The sequence below is a fragment of the Puma concolor genome, chromosome E3 (assembly GCF_028749965.1).
Source record: "Puma concolor isolate L17-30 chromosome E3, mPumCon1.1.hap2, whole genome shotgun sequence".
In the NCBI taxonomy this organism is placed as follows: domain Eukaryota; kingdom Metazoa; phylum Chordata; class Mammalia; order Carnivora; family Felidae; genus Puma; species Puma concolor.
The window spans coordinates 40307380-40329540 of NC_141682.1; the positions used below are offsets into that span (position 1 = coordinate 40307380).

The 22161-nt window shown below is 52.4% G+C and overlaps 2 protein-coding genes across 2 annotated transcripts in view; one reads left to right on the forward strand and one right to left on the reverse strand.

Annotated features, from left to right (window-relative positions):
- Positions 1 to 22161, reverse strand: part of PRSS22 (serine protease 22) — a 146430-nt gene that overhangs the window by 30068 nt on the left and 94201 nt on the right. The window lies entirely within an intron of this gene.
- On the forward strand, positions 5864 to 12151 carry SRRM2 (serine/arginine repetitive matrix 2). The gene is made up of 11 exons (XM_086691527.1): positions 5864 to 5935; positions 8300 to 8571; positions 9451 to 9558; positions 9739 to 9903; positions 10071 to 10148; positions 10592 to 10654; positions 10752 to 10784; positions 10970 to 11020; positions 11209 to 11301; positions 11387 to 11663; positions 11956 to 12151. The coding sequence occupies exons 1-10, from the start codon at positions 5879 to 5881 to the stop codon at positions 11427 to 11429; spliced, it is 963 nt and encodes a 320-aa protein (XP_086547653.1). The 5' UTR covers positions 5864 to 5878; the 3' UTR covers positions 11430 to 11663; positions 11956 to 12151.

Consider the following 22161-nt stretch of genomic DNA (forward strand, 5'->3'; position numbering starts at 1 on the left):
TGCCTTCCTGCTACGGTCCAGTTTTCTAATTGTCACATATGCCTAACTGTGCCACTTTGCAAAGGGTGGACCATAAACCTAACACACACATTTCAGGATGTATGGCTTTGTGCATCCTGCTAGTTTAGCCACGTTGTAAATTTCCATAAAAGAAGACTGCAATGTTCAAGCTCACTCATGATGAGTGACATGCCACCTAAAGCCACACTGGCATAAGCTGGATTTCATTAAAGTTAAAAACCTTCAGGGGCACCTGGGTGGCTCAGTTGGTTGAGCATCCGACTATGGCTCAGGTCACGATATCGCGGTCCATGGGTTCGAGCCCCAGGTCGAACTCTGTGCTGACAGCTCAGAGCCTGGAGCCTGCTTAGAATTCTGTGTCCCCCCTCTCTTTACCTCTCCCCCACTCGTGCTATGTCTCTCAAAAATAAAACATTAAAAATTTTTTTAAAACTTCATGCATGGAAAGGACACTACCAAAACACAAAAATCAACCCATACAATGGGAGAATATAGTCACAAATCAGATATCTGATAAGTAATCGATACCTATAATATATAGAGAACTCTTGTAACTCAGGAACAAGAAAACCAACCCAATAAAAAAATGGACGAAGGACCCAAATAGACAATCCTCCAAGGAAGATCCTCAAATGAACAAAAAACACATGACAAGAGGCTCAATGTCATCAGAGAAAGGCTAATCAAAGATACAACGAGGGGCGCCTGGGTGGCTCAGTCGGTTGGCCATCTGACTCTTGATTTCAGCCCAGGTCATGATCTCACGGTATGTGGGTTCGAGCCCCATGTTGGGCTCTTTGCTGACACTGAGGAGCCTGCTTGGGATTGTCTCTATTTCCCTCTCCACTTGCCTCTCTCTCTGTGTCTCAAAATAAGTGAATAAACTTTAAATTAAAAAAAAAAGATACGAGATTGCACTTCACACCCGCCAGCATCGCTGAAGTCACAGGGACAGACAAGTGCTGGCGAGGCCGTGGAGAAACGAACGCTCGCGCACCACTGGTGGGGACGCAAAATGCTGTGGCCCCAGGGGAACACAGCGTGGCGCTTCCTCAAATAGCTTAAACGTGGAATTACAGATGACCCGGCAATTCTAATCCTGGGTGCACACCTGAGAAATAAAAGCAGACGTGTACACAGAAAGCTGTACGCCAACATTCACAGTAGCATCGTTCACAACAGCCCAAATGTGGAAACTCAAACGTCCACCAGTGAACGAACGGACAAACAAAAGGTGGGAATGTACATTCAACGGAATAGATTCGACCGTGAAAGAGAAGGAAGCTCTGACACATGCTACTACATACAGAAACCTCGAAAACATTGCATTCAGTGCAACAAGCCAGGCATAAAAGGAGAGAGAGTGTGTGATTCCACGCATAGGGGACCTAGAAGAGGCAAATTTATAGACACAGAAAACAGAGTAAAGGTTACTGGGCTGGGAGAAGGAGGAAGAAGGAGTTATTGTTCACGGGGACAGTTCGGGTGATGAAAAGGGTCTGGAAAGGGATGGTGGTGATGGTGGCAAAACACTGTGAATATACTTAACACTACTGAACGGCCTGTGAATAGTTAAAAGGGTACATTTCAGGGTGTGTACATTTTGCCACTACACTGAATTCCACCTCTCACTTACCAGGTTAGCAGAAATTGGGAAATACAGCAACCCACTCTGTTGGCGAGGCTGCGGGAAAGCAGGCCTTCTCATATTTTGCTTGTGGGAGGAATCTGTCATTACCAACAAAACTCCATGCCTTTACCTTTCGCCTTAGCAATCCTGCTTCTAGAAATTTCTCTTGTAGGTACACCCTCAACAATACAAAAATACCTCTGACTTGCTTACTCATGGCAGCTGGGTGTGTAACGATAAAATACTAGAAACAATTTAGATGCTCATACGTAAATGAGTGATTGGATCGAAGTCCACCCACAGATCTCTGTAAGTTGACGTGGAATGATTTCCAGGCCATATTGCTAAGTGAACAACAGGAAGTGTGAAAAAGTATCTAGAGCGTGCAACTTTGCGTAGGAAGGAAGGGGAATTAAGAAAATACACATTTGCCTCCTCACCTGAGCAAAGAGTAACCTAGGAAAGAAAAACCTAAGAGGACTGAGATTGATTCCAGAAGGTTAGTTGGCAGGAACTGCACGGGGTGGGGAGGGAATGAGAGAGAAGCCATTGCTCTGAACGTACCTTTTGGTACCGCCTTTTGGAATCAAGTTAGCGCTTCGAGTACTCGAAAAAAAGAAAATAGATCAAACCTTCAAGGAAGAGGAATCTTCAAGGGAGGAAAAGTCCTAAAATGTAATACATACAGAAACAAATGAATCAAAAGCATTATTTCAAATGAATAACACACACACACTCAAGGGTGAGGGAAAAAACAATAACATAAGCAACTTTTGAATATAGTATTCAGAGCATATGCCCCCAAGCTAAAGGCAAAAAGAACTCCACACAAATATTTAACTCTAATCGGTAGGCTCCCCACCGCTCCAGACATAGATGAACAAATCTGAAGCTACTTTTTGGAATTCTAGGAAACTGAACAAATCAATCAATCGATGGGTGAATCGGGAGCCAAGTTCTGAGGGCTGGAGAATACAGTTACAAACACCGGTGGGGGGATGGGGGGGAGGTCGGGGGAGGAGGAGGAGAGGAGAGAAAAACCCTGCAGCATTAGGTTGGAATTAGAGACGTTGTAAACTCGGGGGTGTGCACATCTTATCCATTTCCCAGCTTTGTTTTCCAAGAAGGCCCAGAAGTAATGATGCCACACGAAGTCTAAGTACGCCTACAACCCTCATCTTGGTTTGTGGACACATTTTTCTGTTTCCACCAGATACTTCTTCTTTTTCCTTTTTGAAAACTACCAGGGGAAAACTAGAAATTTTACAGCAGAGAAACCACATTGACCACTTCTTCAACACATGAATCAAAGTCAGCGTTGGCAGTAATGGAACTCTTGGGAAGAATGTCCCTCTTCATATTGGGTACTGAGGACACAGCATTCATTTCCATGTTTTTCCCACCCAAAGCGCGGAACCTGAATCTAAACATGATGAAACATCAGACAGACCCAACTTGCGGCACATTCTGCAAAATAAATGGCCTGTACTCTCCAAAAGTGACAATGTCATGAGTTACAAACGAAGAATTAGGAACTGTTCCAGATTAGTCTAAAAAAGACACGACAACTGAATGCAATGGATACATGGTTTTGAATTTCCTGTTGCTATCAAGGATTTGTTGGAACAATGGACAACGTTTCAATAAGGTCTGTAAATTACCGTAGTGTGTCAATCTTATCTTCCTGATTTTGAAATCTGTACTGTGGATGTCAGGGAATTCACCGTTCTTCCCACAGGAAAAGGAGAAGAACCCTCACCCATGGGGTTGTCATGAGCGTCAAATGCAGAACTTGGCCCCAAACAGTAGGTAAATACAGGGAAGGATAATTATGGTAGGAACGAGTCTCAGGGGAAGCGGTGGGTTTTAAGATACCACCACCCTACACCCTCAACTTCAGAAACACCAGCTCGGGCCCAGAAAGACTGTTCCCTAGGCTACTCAGAGGTGCTTTTGCTCACGGGAGCATTACCCACAGGTGCCGGGTTCCAGGCAGCGGGGTTTAGAACAGCGCCCGGGGCCACCGCTCCCACCCGAGGCAGCGGGGTTTAGAACAGCGCCCGGGGCCACCGCTCCCACCCGAAACCGCGGGCTTCCTGGTCCAGCTCCTGAGACGGGTATTTGGTAAAATCAAATACAAAGCCCCAAAGTCAAAGGGGCGGCAGTTGATTACGGGACCTCGTGAGGGTGCGAGACGCCCCCCCCCCCCCAACCGAGGTAGGGGCGCGGCCAAGGGCGAGCCCAAGGTCGACTAGCAGGTGGTGGTCTGAGAGGCTCAGCGGCTTTCAGCTGTGCTGGGAGAGCGGGACTCCTCCTCGGGTTGCAAACGCGGACTTTAAAAAGGTAACAGGAGGCACTCTGCAGAGGGGTGAAGAATTTGAGGGTGTTTGTAACGTTGTTGCCCTGCCACGTTTAACATGTCCCGGGTTCTGTAGAAAACGGCATCGGTGCCCGGCCGCCTTACGCGGAGGAACTAGTACGAAAAGTATCCCCCAAGGCAGCCAGCCGGCCCGGCTCAGCACTATCTGCAGCGGTGGAAGCTGCCAACCCCCTCGGCCAGCTGCCGTGGCTTTTGCCTCAGGCCCTGGGCCTGACGCCGGGCTCTGAAGTTAGGAGTGTACCCGCCGCCTAGGGTCTGCGGGGGCTTTTCCCGGGTGCGGAAGGCCGGGTGCGACGCTGCCGCGGGCTCGCCGCGCGAGGCCCGTGGCCCCAGGGAAGCAGTTAAGTCGCTGGGCTCGGACCATCAACTCCAAACATGGGGAGACAAAATGGCGGCCGTGCCTCGGGCCGAAGCCACATACGGGTTCCGCGGCACGCACGAACTGCAACTCCCAGAATGCTCTGGTTAGAAAGTGGGAGGGCGAGGAGCACGCTAGCGTCCCTCGATGTGGCGCTAGGCCCCCATGCCCCGCCCCCCCCGGCGGAAATACTCCGAATACGTGGCCCCCTCTGGTCCTCTCACCCGCCCTTCCTCGCACTGGCCGAAGGGATTCGTAGTTCCCTGGCAGCTGCGTTGAACCTCCCTTGGGCCTTAAGAAACTACACTTCCCGAAGTGGCCTCGGCGCCTGCGCAAAGCGCCGCGGGACGTACTACGGTTCCCGGCGGGCCCTGCGACGCGCGCGGGTGCGTGCTGACGCGCTTCGTCGGTCGTGCTGACGTGCAGCGCGGCCCAGGCGGGGTGCGAGTGGCGCAGTCGGAGCCCGCTGCGGCCCCTGAGGAAGCGACGAGGCGTCTGTGTCGGCTGAGGCAGGCGGACCGGCGAGGCGAGGCGGCAGCTCCTGGCCCCGAGGGACTCGGGAGCGTGAGCAGCGGCAGCACCTCTCCCCCTCGGAGGCGGCGGGCGGAGGCGGCGGCGGCGGGTGAGAGGGTGAGGGAGCGCGCGAGCCGGGTGGGGGAGGGGCGGCGGCCCCGGCGCGAGGCCAAAGCGCGCGGAGAACGGTCCAGGCCGCCGCGCGCACGCGCGCTCGCCGCCCCTAGCTCACGCGGACGCCCTCGCTCGCCCGCCTCCCCTCCCCCTTCCCTTCGGTTCCCGTCGCGCGCGGGCTTTTACCTGCCTTCCCCTCCCCCATGGCAACGGCCCGCGCCGCCGAGGGCTCTCGGGCTCGCGCGCGCTCGCGACGAGGAGGGGGGAGCGCGCGCCTCGGCTTCTCGCCACCCCCACGCGTGCGGCCGAGGAGGGCCTCCCGCAGCTACCCCTTTCGACATTTTCTCGGCGGGGAGGCGGCGGCCGTGGCCGTGGCGCGTTCCTGGGGCCCTCCCCCCCGAGCCTTTCAGGCCTTCGGCTTCTCCGTCCCTCCCGGGGGCCTGCGGGCCGGCGCGGAGCCTCCCAGACTCCCGGGCGCCGCGCAGCCCCCTCCCCCACCCCTCAAGGCCGAAAATAGGCCTTGGCCGCCCAGCCGGCGTAGGGGAGGCCTGGAACTGGGTGCCCTGGAGACGTAGGTAATTCGCGCCCGTTGCTGGCGGCCTTGAAGCGGTAGGGAGACGCAAGCGCCACGGCTTGTCTTGTTTTGTTTTAACATAAAGATGACGTGCTCGGCCCAGGTATGCGAGGGAGTGTAGGTGCCCCCCCCCCCCCCGGCCCCCCACTCCTTCATTGTCTTCTCCAAAGTTAAAGCTTCGCGGGGCCGGTGGAGCGCTGCCTGGGGAAGGAAACGCCGGGCTCCGCTTCAGGCTTTATCTGGCCCCCGTCTCTTCTGAGCCTTCGTGTCCACTCCCGCTGGGCTAAGATGTCGTCTGGCCCCAGAATTCAAAACGAGCGTTTCGTTGTCTTTTCTCTTAAGTGTGTGAGTTTCGGTCTTTTCTTGAACCGGTACGTGAAATTGTCCTGGGTTCGGTGGCGTTGGCCCAGCTCCCGAATCAGCTCATCGCTGAGCTTGCTGGGCTGGCTCGTGTCCGTTTTTCCTGCACGCCCACCGCCTCTCTTCTGGTGCGTTTCGTTTCTTGAGTGTTTTCCGTCTTGAATTGAGGATTGTCTTGTCTCTCTTTGTCTGGCGTCGTGATAAATTGCCCAGTGAAAGGAAAAATGTTTTTGTCTTGGCAGTCGATTTTTGCTTTGTGATTTTTATCTTGGATAACTTTTGTGTTCTCACAGTCTGTGGACTCTAGTCGAGAATGTTTGTTTTACGAAGTTAGCTGTTTCGGGTGACTTCTGTGTGTGTTGATGTTCCCCCTTCACTTTTTCCTTTTGGTGTTCTGAGCACTGCCTCAGATGCTGTGGGCTGCTTGGGGGGAGGGGGAGGGGGAGGACTTGTTTTTTAAAGTTCTCCAATTAGTTGTGACTTAATGTCCTTTCTTTAGCAGCTGCTGGTTTGCCCTCTTAAGGGAGTGGGAGGACTTTTGTGTGAGGTGGTATGGAAGTGTGGGTGAATGGTTAAGCTGAAGAATTAATTGCACGCTGGAAGCATTCTGCAAGGAAGGCAGAAACTAGGGTGGGGTTTAGAGAGGCAAAGAAGGACCTAGGTTTAGAGTGGGGAGGATTGGTATTTGAGAAAATGAAAGTGAGTGTTGGAAGGTAAAGAAACTCATTTCTTGTGCTGTAACGAAAATTTTCATTTTTTTTGTGCATTTTTACTTGCTTTTCCTAGATTGAGCTTTATTTGTCACTCCTGTACCTTAGTGTGGTTTTCTGATTTTTCAGTCCTCTGGAGTCTGCTCCTGGGGTTGGGCAGGGACCCAACCTTTAGAGTTGGGGGATAGAGGTACAAGCAGTTCTGGAATTGGGCAATTTTCCTTCCATTCTCAATCTCCCCATACTTAAAATTTTGTCTTACTATATCCTTCAGGTACTCATATGCTGTTTCTTCTGGAATTTTAAAAACGTAGGCTTCCTTTATATCCGTGTTTATCTACCTTTGCTTATTTTTCACTAATCTCTTCACTTGTTTCTTGGGGTTTTTGAGGGGGGTAGTTTTCCCTCACATATTTGTGCTCTGTGAAGCTGTCGCGGACGAGGTGAGATGGAGGAAGAAATAATGTATATGTAGTAGGAGAAAAGAAAAAGAAATGTGTAGCTTAGAAATCTAACCAGAAAAATCGAGGGGGTTGAGGGCTTTTCAGAGCCATGCTGGGGTTGGGACAGGTCGAGAGGATAGAACCTTGGTGTAGGAGGCACGAAGAGAACATGGGAGAGATAAGGCAGGTCTGGAAGAGAAACACAAGATAACAGGGAATTGGTAGGGAAAGTTGACAGTTTTGCCTTAGTGAAGGGCTATGGGGGGGGTGTTCTGAGTAAGTTTAGGGCAAGGAATGTAGAAGAGGGCAATGGGAACAGTTGGAGCAGAGGAGGTTTGATCAGAGCATTGAGCTGCAAACAGGTGATGTTTAAGGGGAGCTAATGAGACTTGGGTGAGCTGCCGAATACGTGAGAAATCCTATTGGGAAGGAAATTAAAGGAGCAAGAGATCAGGGAAGGTAGTTGATAGCTCATAAATATTTGAAATCAGGGAAATGGCCTCTCCTCGGGGAGGTAAAGTACAAGAAGATTATGTAGCCAAGGTTCTCGTGTTTCTGATATGCATGCTGGCTTTTATTCTTGAGTGTGAGGCTGCATGGGACTCTTGGTTTATGTCAGAAACCAACCAGTCCACGTGTTAAGATATGTAGGGGTTGTTTAGTCTGTTTTGCGTTTGTGACGTGGTAGTCTGAAGTTCTTAGGTCAGTTCTGAAAAGAATCTTTGGATTTGGACTGTGGGCCCGTAGGTACCACAGATTTGTGGTAGTGGTGGTCGTGCCCTGTTTGGGGGCCTCAGTCAGTCAGTTGCCAGATGTCGGAAAGTAGATTAGTGGGTGGAGACATTGGTGCTTATGGGAGCCAAATGAGAATAAAGAGTGTGGAAAAATTCGAGAGAAATAGGTTTCTTATTTTCTTAGGGTGGAACAAGAACATCTAGGTGCAAACAGAAATGGAAGTGGCTCTTGGCCTTTGAGGGAAAAGGCTGTAAGAGCTGGGGTAGGATTGAGTGGAAAGAAAGTATGGGAAGGGGAAGGGAAGGAAGGGTTTTTGTTAGAAGACCAGGAGGATTATGCAGATAAAGGAGTTTAGTGTGGAGCTTCCTGTTGAAATAGGGGTGAAGAACAGGGATTTGGGTGGTGGCAAGTGGTTAGTTTGGGGTCAGGGCCCTGACCCGTGTTTCCCCGCTCCCCCCCAGGAGCGGTGGTGCCCCCCCGGGCACGGGGCCATGTACAACGGGATCGGGCTGCCGACGCCCCGGGGCAGCGGCACCAACGGCTACGTCCAGCGCAACCTGTCCCTGGTGCGAGGCCGCCGGGGTGAGCGGCCTGACTACAAGGGAGAGGAGGAACTGCGGCGCCTGGAGGCTGCCCTGGTGAAGCGGCCTAATCCTGACATCCTGGACCACGAGCGCAAGCGGCGCGTGGAGCTGCGATGCCTCGAGCTGGAGGAGATGATGGAAGAGCAGGGGTGAGGGGAGGGCTGGGGGAGAGCCAAGCACTGAGTGAGTGCAGAGCTGGGGGAATTAGGTGGGATGTAGGGAGTTGAGGGCTTGTTGAAGAGGCCTGGAGAGGAGTTGCAGGAGGGGAGGAGGTAAAGGAGCTAGCAGGTTGAGAGGAGTTAAGGGACAGCTCAAGGTGGGAGATGAGGAAAGTCTGTACCAAGAGAAAGCCAGAGGGAATTTGAGTTATTAGGATGAAGACGCTTGGGGAAAGACGGAAGCCATTGAAAAACAAAAAGGTGCTTTAAGGGGAGAGGTGGGAAAGCAGGTACCAGGCAAGAAAAGAGCTGGAGTAGAAGCTGACAGGTGTTGTCATTGGTAGAGAAGAGGAAGGTAAATGGATTTAAGGATTGAGGCCTTGGAAGGTAGTGAAGGCAAGAAAACAGGAATTGAAATACTAATCTGGATAAGAGGGGATCGTGGGCTGGGTAGGGAAGTGAAAGTTTGGAAAAGGAGTACAGTGAGAAAACCTTTTAGAGCAGTGGTTTTCAAACTTCAGCAGTGGCACCCTTTTTATACGACGCACTTTACTTTGGAATCTCAGGAAATACCTGTTGTTGAAGTCGAGGAGGAGCACCTGGAACTTTGCCTGCTTAGCTTTCCTCTTTTAGCCCCTGGAGTTTAGCCTGTTTAAAATCCACTGTTCTAGAGGCTATAGTAAATGGAGGGAAGAAAGAACAGTGAAAGATCAGAAAGATTTCAGAGAAGGGCCCTTTGGGTGACAGTGAGTGAAAAGTTTTATGTGTGCATGGAAAGGGAAGGGATCCTCTTGGGAATAAGGAAACTTTAACTTGGGACTGGGTTAAGTGCCTAGTCAGGCTTTAACCTTGAAGGGATTTGTTCTTCAGGTACGAGGAACAGCAAATTCAGGAAAAAGTGGCTACCTTTCGACTCATGTTGCTGGAGAAGGATGTGAACCCTGGGGGAAAGGAAGAGACCCCAGGGCAGAGGCCAGCGTGAGTGTTTTCACTGTCTCTTATTTCCTCTGGACTGCACTGCTTCTGCTGTTTTCTCTTCTTCAACTTCCTCCCTGCTCTTTCTCCCAACTTCTTCCCAGTCTCATTTGGCTGCCTCCGGTGGTGTGAGCAACCCTGATCTTTTCTCTTCCCTTCTAACCATTGCCTTTTTCCCCCCAGGGTAACTGAGACTCACCAGTTGGCAGAACTGAATGAGAAAAAGAATGAGCGACTCCGTGCTGCCTTTGGTATCAGTGATTCCTATGTAGATGGCAGCTCTTTTGATCCTCAGCGTCGTGCTCGAGAAGCTAAACAACCAGCTCCAGAGCCTCCCAAACCTTACAGGTACTCAAGGTCAAGAAAGCATGTCAGCTGCTTTTCTTCTAAGCGCTCTGCTCTATTTAGGGATGAGGGGGACTGTTCCTTCCCAAAGTGTTCAGATTTTGTTGAAGTTGAAATGTCTGAGAAAATTCATCTTAGCACTCATCCTGCTTCTTTTCATCTTTCTCCAGCCTTGTCCGGGAGTCCAGCAGTTCTCGCTCACCAACCCCAAAGCAAAAGAAGAAGAAAAAGAAGAAAGATAGAGGACGGTAAGTTAGTCGGGATGTCACTTTAATAAGCAGAGGACCGGTCTTGTTGTCCCCCCCCCCCCCCCTTCTGGAAATAGAGAATTATTTTGGGAAGCAGGAGAGAGTTGCGAGATACATCAGGGAAGAGGGAGTTACCATTCAGATTTCAGTCACGGGAAGGAATGTGTTAAGTTTATTCATTGGGGAAGGTTTGATTCTGCAGCTTTGCCAACTAAGAACTAACTAAGCAACTTCTTGAATTACTGGGCTTTTCGTTTTGAGGTTTGTTGCTTTATGGAAGAGGTATTTCTGCTTCCTGGAGAGTAATAAGTCCTGGGCTTAGGTCTGAGACATTGGTGATGTTTGTGTTTGTTGATTTAGAAGCCTTTTCTGGGGGTGGATTGTAAGGGGGGGGTCAGAGAAGGAACCCAGTAGAATGACTTTGTTTCGGGACCCATCTTTAGCAGGTCAGAGAGCAGCTCCCCTCGACGAGAGAGGAAGAAGAGTTCTAAGAAGAAGAAGCACAGGTATGAGGTGGGAGTACATGAAGTGACTGGAGAGGTTTGAGGAGTCCAGGCTTAGGTATTGGTTTATGCGTTGTTTCCCCCCCTCCCCTCCCAACAGGTCAGAATCTGAATCCAAAAAACGGAAGCATAGGTAAGAGCTCCTCGGGACATTGGGGACATAGTGACATGGAACGGTGAGCCCGTCTGGCCTTGCCTGTTCTGGAGGGGTTTCTTAGAGTAAAGCTCAGTTCCTTGATCTTCTGTCAATAGTTCTGTCATTTTTTTATTTGATTTTGGATTTTTTTTAAGATGATTATTTTGAATTTCCGTTGTCAGGTCTCCCACTCCAAAGAGCAAACGTAAATCTAAGGACAAGAAGCGGAAGCGGTGAGTGAGTTTGTGTGAATTGGAGGGTAATTTGCTTATTAGGCGGTAGGTTAGGTGAAGTCTACCTGGCGGGGTAAAGGGGAGAATCAGTTGTGTCCTTGACTGATGGTGGAAGGTTGAGGGACCGACGAGGAAAATCCAGTGTAAGCGTAATAGCACCCTGAGCTGTGGTGGTGGCCTTCCTTCAGGTCTCGTAGTACAACACCAGCCCCCAAGAGCCGCCGGGCCCACCGTTCAACGTCTGCTGACTCTGCTTCCTCTTCTGATACTTCCCGCAGTCGGTAAGGGGTGGTCCAGGAGGAAGGGAGGGAGAGGGACTTGTGGGTTAATCAATTTAATATTTATTGAGCGCCCACGGTGTGCTAGGCGCTGCACAGACCATTCGGAAGACACGGTCCCTGCCCTCTAGGAGCTGACAGGCTAAAGCAACAGGATGGACAGACATATACATTTCCCCTTCTCTTTTTTTTTTTTGTTTTTGTTTTTGTTTTTGTTTATTTTGTTATTTTTTGTTTTGTTCTGATGTATATGGACTGCCAGAATAGGGGGGGTGGTGGTTTGTTCGTGGTGTCTGGGGGAGGAAGGAATCCTTACCCTGGCTTCCTTAATCGGGGAAGGCTTCCTGAAGGAGGTGGGCTCAGAGGTGAGTTGTGAATGAAGTGGGTAGGGAATGGGCAGGGTGGAGGGTTTGGGGAGGTTGGGGGAGGTGGATAAAGGGGTAGAGGGAGAACGCTTTTGGGGACTGTTGGGAAGAAAAGGACCAAAGTGAAGTGGACTTGAATTTCCATGAGTGACTTGAGTCTTGTGTGTAAGAGAAGGCTTCTTGGAAGAGGGTTTGTATAGTCAGGAAAGGTGGATGGGAGCTGGGAGGGGGTTCCCTCTTCTCCCCTGAGCTGATTTCTTTCCTCTCCCCTGCCCTCAATTACCTTCCTCAGGTCTCGAAGTGCGGCAGCAAAGACCCATACAATTACCTTGACTGGGCGAAGTCCTTCCCCTGTTTCAGGGCGTCGAGGGGAGGGAGATGCACCTTCTAAGGAACAAGGTACCACCAACACAGGGCAGCCTAGCAGCCCAGAGCCCTCTACAAAGCAGCCTAGCAGTCCTCATGAGGACAAAGACAAAGACAAGGAGGTAGGTTACGTCTTGAGTTAATGCATGTTTTTGGGTTGGAGGGTTAGGATGGGTGTTTGAAGTGAAGGAGGGAAGTAAACTGGTTTAAAGAAGTGAATTCAGTTCTTTTCGTAATGCAGTTTTCATTTTGTTAAGGTCTTTTCTGCATGTGCAAATTCTGTAGAGTTAACATTTTCAAACTTCGCCGGTTATTTGTAGGTTTTACGTCACTATCCTGTTTATGCTTTTACATTCAATTTGAGGAAAGTATTTTTAAATCATTTTTAGCATTTTGAGATTTGTCTATAGAGTTTATTTTTGTTAAATGCTGGTTGTAGCTAACTAAAAGTTGTCAACCCACTGGATTGCGGCCTGCAATTTGAAAGCACTACTCTGGAATGGTCTTTTCAGTACTTGTCATTTTACGGTTGCTATTCTGATCGAAGCCCTAATCGTGATGTTTTACTGCTTTAGCTATTACAGCGTAATTGCTCTTCGTTAAACGCTTAGCTTTTTAGTCCCGTTTTCTGTGTCCTCCAGAGTTACTTTTCTAAAGTACAAGTTAGATTACCTCAAAAACTTAATTTCTGTTTTAATTTCATTTACTTGTCTTATATTTAAAGCTTTTCAAACTTGGTTTCGTTTTCTTTTCCTGTACTTCTCTGTAGTTCTATTTACATAAATCATAATCGCAAATCTTTGCCTTTGCACCATAATCTTAGTGTTTTTCAAGGGTGAAGTCAGATGTCTCATGCTTCGGGAAACTGCTTTGTTTTTCCGTTTAGTAAAAGTATGCACTTTTTTTCTGTTGCCGTGGTATTTTGTTAGGGTTATCGTAAAACGTAGTGTGTTGTTTGTGTTTTTTTTTCTAGGTTATGAGACTTAAAGTGATAAGATAGCCTGTTCATGTTGTCCCAATTGTCTTTTTATGTGATCTTTTGTTAATGACTACCTGTGGTGAGGTAAAGGACCAGTTGGTGTTGTAATGGGTGTGTAGAGGAAAAATTTCATTGGCAAGGATGTTAGGCTCTTATGGGTGATAGGAAGTTTTGGTGTTTAGGTTGATGGGGAGTTTTGGTGCTTATGTTCCTATCCGTGCTTTCTTTTCCACTCTTAGAAATCTGCAATTCGACCTAGCCCCTCTCCGGAAAGGAGCAGCGCAGGCCCAGAACCACCTGCTCCCACTCCGCTCCTTGCTGAGCAACATGGCGGCTCCCCACAACCCCTTGCAACAACCACCTTAAGTCAGGAGCCAGTGAACCCCCCATCTGAGGCTTCCCCAACCCGGGGCCGTTCACCACCTAAGTCTCCTGAGAAACCTCCCCAGTCGTCTTCAGAGAGCTGCCCACCATCCCCTCAACCTACCAAAGTTTCTCGACATGCCAGCTCTTCCCCTGAAAGTCCTAAACCTGCACCAGCTCCTGGGTCCCGCCGAGAGATTTCTTCTTCTCCCGCATCCAAGAGTCGCTCACATGGCCGAGCAAAGCGGGATAAGTCACATTCTCATACCCCTTCTCGAAGAGTGGGGAGGTCCCGTAGCCCTACCACCACTAAGAGGGGGCGATCTCGGTCTCGAACCCCTACCAAAAGAGGTCATTCTAGGTCCCGGTCCCCTCAGTGGCGTAGGTCCCGGTCTGCACAGAGGTGGGGACGGTCCAGAAGCCCCCAGCGACGTGGTCGCTCTAGGTCTCCTCAGCGACCAGGCTGGTCTAGAAGCAGAAATACCCAGAGAAGAGGCAGGTCTAGATCAGCAAGGCGAGGCAGGTCTCATTCTAGATCCCCAGCCGCTAGGGGCAGATCTCGTTCTAGAACGCCAGCCCGCCGGGCTAGATCTCGCTCTAGAACACCTGCCAGGCGGAGATCACGATCCAGAACACCTGCCAGGCGTAGGTCCCGCTCTAGGACACCAGCCCGGAGAGGCAGGTCTCGCTCTAGGACACCTGCTAGGCGCAGATCTAGGACCCGATCGCCAGTACGACGGAGGTCTCGTAGCAGATCACCAGCCAGGAGAAGTGGCAGGTCACGCTCTAGAACTCCAGCCAGACGTCGGTCACGCTCTAGAACACCAGCCAGGAGAGGGAGGTCTCGGTCTAGGACACCGGCAAGACGAGGACGATCTCGGTCTAGGACACCCGTAAGACGAGGACGATCTCGGTCTAGGACACCAGCAAGACGAAGATCTCGTAGTAGAAGTCTAGTTAGACGAGGAAGATCTCATTCTAGAACACCACAAAGAAGAGGCAGGTCTGGTTCATCATCAGAGCGGAAGAACAAATCCAGAGCATCACAGAGGAGGAGCAGGTCCAACTCAAGCCCAGAAATGAAAAAATCTCGAGTTTCTTCAAGACGGAGCAGGTCTCTCTCTTCACCACGGTCCAAAGCAAAATCTCGCTTGTCTTTGAGGCGAAGCCTTTCGGGATCCTCTCCGTGTCCTAAACAAAAGTCTCGGACACCACCAAGGCGCAGTCGCTCTGGATCATCCCAGCCGAAAGCTAAATCTAGAACACCACCAAGGCGAAGTCGTTCTGGTTCTTCTCCTCCTTCTAACCAGAAATCTAAAACACCTTCAAGACAGAGTTGTTCCAGTTCATCTCCTCAACCTAAAGTGAAGTCTGGAACACCACCAAGGCAAGGGTCTGTAACAAGTCCCCAGGCAAATGAACAGTCTGCGACACCACAAATACAGAGCCGTTCAGAATCATCACCTGACCCTGAGGTGAAGTCTATGACCCCTTCAAGACATAGCTGTTCTGGGTCCTCTCCTCCTAGAGTGAAATCTAGCACCCCTCCAAGAGGGAGCCGCTCGGGATCGTCATCTCCCCAGCCCAAAGTGAAGGCAGTAATGTCGCCAGTCCAAAGTCATTCTGGCTCCTCTTCTCCAAGTCCTAGTAGGGTAACCTCTAAAACACCGCCAAGGCAAAGCAGATCAGAGTCTCCTTGCTCCAAGATGGAATCTAGATTGTTGCAAAGACACAGCCGTTCTAGGTCCTCTTCACCAGATACCAAAGTGAAACCTGGAACACCACCAAGACAAAGTCACTCAGGGTCTACTTCACCATGCCCTAAAGTTAAGCCCCAAACTCCATCAGGGCACAGTCTTTGTGGATCTAAGTCCCCATGTTCCCAAGAGAAGTCTAAAGACTTACCAGCACAAAGTTCTGGATCCTTCTCTCTCTGTCCAGGAGTAAAGTCTGCCACACCACCAGGAGAAATGTATTTTGTCTCCTCTTCTCTGCAACAGAAAGGACAATCACAGACTTCACCAGACCCTAGATCTGATACTTCAAGTCCAGACATGAAACGGAGTCACCCTGAGTCTCCGTCTCTGCAGAGCAAATCTCACACACCTCTTAAGGGTGGCCGGTCCAGGTCCTCATCTCCAATCACTGAGCTGACCCCCAGATCTCCAACAAGACCAGAAAGAAGTGAATTGTCAAGTCCTAGGCTAAAATCTGGAATGTCTCCTGAGCAGAGCAAGTCTCAGTCTGACTCTTTCCCATATCCTGCCATGGACTCTAAATGTCTTTTGGGGCAGAGTAGATTGGAGCCTTCTGAGTCAAAAGAGAAAACAGGCTTACTCCTTCAGGAAGATACTACTGTGTCATCTCCTGGACCAAGAGACAAATCTAGTCCTTTCCCAGTGCAGGATAAATCTGAGTCCTCACCAGTACTCAGAGAGACACCTAAAACCCCATCAAGGGAAAGAGGTGGTGTTGGGTCATCCCCAGATACAAAAGACCAAAGTACGTCCGCTAAGCCAAGCCAAGATGAGGAATTAATGGAGGTCGAGAAATCTGAAGAATCCTCAAACCAGGTCCTCTCTCATTTGTCTTCAGAACTTAAAGAGATGGCTGGAGGTAATTTTGAATCCTCACCTGAAATAGAAGAAAGACCTGTGTCTTTGACTCTTGACCAAAGCCAGTCACAGACTTCTTTGGAAGCAGAAGTCCCTGCAGTGGCCTCAACTTGGAGTGGGCCACGTTTTTCTCCAGAGCATAAAGAGCTGTCTAATTCCTCCCCGAGGGAGAATAGCTTTGGATCACCTTTAGAATTTAGAAACTCAGGCCCTGTTGCAGAAATGAATGCTGGATTTTCTCCTGAGGTTAAAGAAGATTTGAATGGATCTTTTCCTAATCAGCTGGAGACAGATCCATTTGTAGACATGAAAGAACAGTCTACAAGGTCCTCCAGACGCAGCAGTTCTGAGTTATCGCCAGATGCAGTGGAAAAAGCAGGAATGTCTTCAAATCAGAGTGTTTCTTCACCAGTGCTCGATGCTGTACCCAGAACACCATCGAGGGAAAGAAGTAGCTCTGCATCTCCTGAACTGAAAGACGGTTTACCCAGAACCCCCTCAAGGAGAAGCAGGTCTGGGTCTTCTCCAGGACTTAGAGATGGGTCTGGGACTCCCTCGAGGCACAGCTTATCTGGGTCCTCTCCTGGAATGAAAGATATTCCTAGAACACCGTCTAGGGGGAGAAGTGAATGTGATTCTTCTCCAGAACCAAAAGCTTTGCCCCAGACTCCTAGGCCAAGGAGTCGTTCTCCATCATCTCCAGAGCTCAACAACAAGTGTCTTACCCCCCAGAGAGAACGAAGTGGGTCAGAGTCGTCAGTTGAACAGAAGACCATGGCTAGGACTCCTCTTGGACAGAGAAGTCGATCTGGGTCTTCTCAAGAACTTGATGGGAAGCCCAGCGCATCCCCTCAAGAAAGAAGTGAATCAGACTCTTCTCCAGATTCCAAAGCTAAGACACGAGTACCACTTAGAGAAAGGAGTCGGTCTGGGTCGTCTCCAGAGGTTGATAGCAAAGCCCGACCTTCTCCTCGCCGTAGTAGGTCTGGCTCATCCCCTGAAGTTAAAGATAAGCTGAGAGTGGCACCCAGGGCACAGAGCGGTTCTGATTCTTCTCCTGAACCCAAGGCTCCTGCCCTTCGAGCTCTTCCCAGACGAAGCAGGTCAGGTTCATCAAGCAAAGGCAGAGGCCCTTCTCCTGACGGAAGCAGCAGTTCAGAGTCCTCTCCAGAACACCCACCCAAATCCAGAACTGCTAGAAGAAGCTCTAGGTCATCACCAGAGCCCAAGACCAAGTCCCGCACTCCACCTCGCCGTCGCAGCTCTAGATCGTCTCCTGAGCTGACTAGGAAGGCCAGGCTGTCTCGTAGAAGCCGCTCTGCATCGTCCTCACCAGAGACCCGTTCTAGAACCCCCCCGAGACGTCGAAGAAGTCCTTCAGTGTCTTCCCCAGAGCCAGCTGAAAAGTCAAGATCCTCACGCCGGCGGCGCTCCGCTTCATCCCCCCGTGCTAAGACAACTTCAAGGAGAGGCCGTTCTCCTTCACCAAAGCCTCGTGGGCTTCAGCGATCCCGTTCCCGCTCAAGGAGAGAGAAAACCAGAACAACTCGACGTCGAGATAGGTCTGGATCTTCTCAGTCAACTTCGCGGAGAAGACAGCGGAGCCGGTCGAGGTCTCGGGTCACTCGTCGGCGGAGGGGAGGCTCTGGTTACCACTCAAGGTCACCTGCCCGGCAGGAGAGTTCCCGAACTTCTTCCCGACGCCGAAGAGGCCGTTCTCGGACACCCCCAGCCAGTCGGAAGCGGTCCCGCTCTCGTACATCACCAGCTCCATGGAAACGCTCACGGTCTCGGGCCTCTCCAGCCACTCACCGGCGGTCCAGGTCCAGAACACCTTTGGTCAGCCGCCGTAGGTCCAGGTCTCGAACTTCACCAGTCAGTCGGAGACGATCAAGGTCCAGGACATCAGTGACTCGACGAAGATCTCGATCCAGAGCATCGCCAGTGAGTCGAAGGCGATCCAGGTCTAGAACACCACCAGTAACCCGCCGTCGTTCAAGATCCAGAACCCCAACACGCCGGCGCTCCCGTTCTAGAACTCCACCGGTGACTCGAAGAAGGTCCAGATCTAGGACTCCACCAGTGACCAGGAGGCGATCTCGAAGCAGAACTTCCCCTATCACTCGCAGAAGATCGAGATCCAGAACGTCTCCAGTCACCCGTAGGAGATCTCGATCTCGCACATCTCCGGTAACTCGAAGGAGGTCCCGCTCTCGAACCTCTCCGGTGACACGCCGCCGATCTCGGTCCCGAACACCTCCTGCTATTCGGCGTCGCTCTAGATCTCGGACCCCATTGTTGCCACGCAAGCGTTCTCGAAGTCGCTCTCCCCTTGCTATCCGTCGCCGTTCCAGATCCCGTACTCCACGAACAACTCGGGGCAAACGGTCCTTAACGAGATCTCCTCCCGCCATCCGAAGACGTTCTGCATCTGGAAGTAGTTCTGATCGCTCACGTTCTGCTACTCCTCCGGCAACGAGAAATCATTCTGGTTCTCGGACCCCTCCAGTAGCGCTCAATAGCTCCAGAATGAGCTGTTTCAGTCGTCCTAGCATGTCACCAACTCCTCTGGACCGCTGTCGATCACCTGGAATGCTGGAACCCCTTGGCAGCTCTAGAACACCTATGTCTGTCCTGCAGCAAGCTGGTGGCTCCATGATGGATGGTCCAGGTCCCCGAATTCCTGATCACCCGAGAACATCTGTGCCAGAAAATCACGCACAGTCTAGAATCGCACTTGCCCTGACAGCCATCAGTCTTGGCACTGCTCGGCCACCTCCATCCATGTCTGCTGCTGGCCTTGCTGCAAGAATGTCCCAGGTCCCAGCTCCAGTGCCTCTCATGAGTCTCAGAACGGCCCCAGCTGCCAGTCTTGCCAGCAGGATTCCTGCAGCTTCTGCAGCAGCGATGAATCTGGCCAGTGCCAGGACACCTGCCATACCAACAGCAGTGAACCTGGCTGACTCCAGAACGCCAGCTGCGGCAGCAGCCATGAACTTGGCCAGCCCCAGAACAGCAGTGGCACCTTCTGCTGTGAACCTCGCTGACCCTCGCACCCCTACAGCCCCAGCTGTGAATCTAGCAGGAGCCAGAACCCCGGCTGCCTTGGCAGCTCTGAGTCTCACCGGCTCTGGCACTCCCCCGACCGCTGCAAACTACCCCTCCAGCTCCAGAACAGCCCAGGCTGCAGCCCCTGCAAACCTGGTGGGTCCTAGATCTGCACATGCTACAGCTCCTGTGAATATTGCCAGCTCCAGAACCCCTCCAGCCATGGCACCTGCAAGCCTCACCAGTGCTAGAATGGCTCCAGCCTTGTCTGGTGCAAACCTTACCAGCCCCCGGGTGCCCCTCACTGCTTACGAACGTGTTAGTGGTAGAACCTCACCGCCACTTCTTGACCGAGCCAGATCCAGAACCCCACCAGGAGGCCCAGGCTCCAGAACCCCACCATCTGCCCTCAGCCAGTCTAGAATGACCTCTGAGCGGGCTCCCTCTCCTGCTTCTAGAATGGTCCAGGCTTCCTCCCAATGTGTTCTTCTTCCAGCTCAGGATCGACCTAGGTCCCCTGTGCCATCTGCTTTTTCTGACCAGTCCCGAGCTTTGCTTGCCCAGACCACCCCTGTAGCAGGGTCTCAGTCCCTCTCCTCTGGGACGGTGGCAAAGACCACGTCCTCTGCTGGTGACCACAACGGCATGCTCTCTGGTCCTGTCCCTGGGGTGTCCCACCCTGAGGGTGGGGAAACACCAGCCTCCACGGGGGCCCAGCAGCCTTCTGCATTGGCCACCCTGCAGCCGGCAAAGGAGCGGCGGAGTTCCTCCTCCTCCTCCTCATCCAGCTCCTCCTCTTCATCCTCGTCATCGTCCTCTTCCTCCTCCTCTTCCTCCGGTTCCAGTTCTAGCGACTCGGAGGGCTCTAGCCTTCCTGCTCAACCTGAGGTAGCGCTGAAGAGGTGAGGGGGCTTGACTTGCAGAACCGTTGGGTGGGGCCGGTTTGGGGGGGTGGGTGGGGGTGGGGAGGGAGAAGTTCTGTCCAGAGGCTCTTGACTTTTTGAAAGAGGTATGGGACCTTGACCCTTAAGCCGGGGTAGAAGAGAATGCTGGGGTGGGGGCACCGGGGGGAGGAATGGGACAGGTAAAAGTCTCCTAAGGTTCATTCTCTAGAGGATAATGATAAGTTTTCCGTCTCTACAGAGGACAGAACTAGAGGAAATGGACTTAATTTTACAGCAGGAGGGATGGCAGTTAGACCTCAAGAGGAACTCCCTGGGCTGGAAGGATCTTCAGAGGTCATCCCATCCTTCTCCCTGCCTCCAGGCAGGACGGCCCCTCCCCCAGCCAACCCGCTCGCAGGGCCCCAAGCCGCGGCTCTCCCGGGAAGGAGACCGCCCAGCTCGGCTTCCACACCTGAGCCCAGGGGCCTTAGTCCTCCTCCATCAGGGACATTCTTGAGGTTTAGCCTTGATCCCTTGTGCTGCGGGCCCGGCCTGTTGCTTGTGTTAGCAGAGGTCGGGGCGTCTCGGGCCACTGCTCTCCAGAGAATGCGCTCGCCGGCTCTCAGCTCCGAGGGCTCCTGGGGCCTTTCTCCGGCACCCCTCCCCCACTGCCGTTCCTCCAGGCCAAGGAAGGTAGGGTCGGGGCTGGGGCGGCGTGTCTCCTCCTGACGCTCTGCTTCTCCCACAGGGTCCCCAGCCCCACCCCAGCCCCCAAGGAGGCTGTTCGAGAGGGACGTCCTCCGGAGCCGACCCCGGCCAAGCGGAAGAGGCGCTCCAGTAGCTCCAGTTCCAGCTCCTCCTCCTCCTCCTCTTCCTCCTCCTCCTCTTCCTCCTCCTCCTCTTCCTCCTCCTCCTCCTCCTCCTCTTCCTCCTCCTCTTCCTCCTCTACTTCTTCATCCCCCTCCCCCGCTAAGCCTGGCCCTCAGGCCTTGCCCAAACCTGCAAGCCCCAAGAAGCCACCCCCCGGCGAGCGGAGGTGAGTGCGGCCTTGCCGGAGCCGGAAGGGGCGGGGTGTGACCCTGGGCGTGAGATCCCTGCCGGGAGTCTCTGGTGGACTGTGGTGTCTGGTTGTGTGGGAGGAGTTGGGCTCTCTCCCTACCACCTGTGCTGTGCCCTGTTCCGGCAAAGGGTCCAAGTGTGGGTGCTCCAATCAGAATTGTGGAGTCCTAGGTTCGTTCCTCTCCCTTCCCCTGACATGCAGCCTGTTTCCTGCTCCCACGTCCCAGGGATTCTAGATTTTAAATCTCCCCGTTGCTCCCGCCAGGGCTCTGGTCTGGCCACCGTCATCTTCTCCCGACTCTGTCCACAGCCTCTTCCCTGTCTCCCTGCCTCCACGCCATTCTCTTCCACACGTAGCCAGAGGGATCTTTCTAAAACGCACATCTGGTTACTTCCCTCCACTCCACAAATCCTTCCGGGACGCCCTGTGGCCTTCAGGATAAAGCCCCACCTCTGCGGGAATGGCGTGTGAGGCTCTTCACCAACTGGCCTTGCCTGCCCTGTGTTCTCCTCTCCTGCCCGCCCCCACACATGCCCTGTGCTCCAGCCATACCCAGCGCCTTGCAGTCTAAGGAGAACCCCATGCCTTTGGACATGCTGTTCCTTCTGCCTGGAATTCCCTTGTCCGCCTGGTGAACTCCTCGTTCTGCAAGACTCCGCTCAAACAGCACCTTCGAGAAGACTACCCTCCCCCCCTTTCCCCGCCCTGTGTCCCTTCCCCCCGGGTCCCCAGACCCACGTATATCGGTCCTTGTGGGGCTGCTTCCCATACACGGGGCCGAGCGGGCCTCCCTTGGCCTCCCTTCACCACCAGACTGAGCCCCTCCAAGGGCAGGGACTGTCTTTCTCTTTGCATCCCCCGCTGCACCCCGTGCCCTGCCCAGTGGGGCACTCGGTGGATGGTGTGCGGGCGGATGGGTGAGCGAGCAGACAAAGGTGGGTCTGAGGCTGGCCCTGTGTGGTATGAGGTCTGGTGGTCAGGACCTGGGGGGTGGTCCTGAGTGCCGGCTGGTGGGTCTGGAAGAGCGTGGTGCTATGGGAACTTCCTCTGCTCCCTAGGTCCCGTAGTCCCCGGAAGCCAATAGATTCCCTCCGAGATTCTCGGTCCCTCAGCTACTCGCCTGCGGAGCGCCGCCGCCCTTCGCCTCAGCCCTCGCCACGGGACCAGCAGAGGTAAGGCCTCC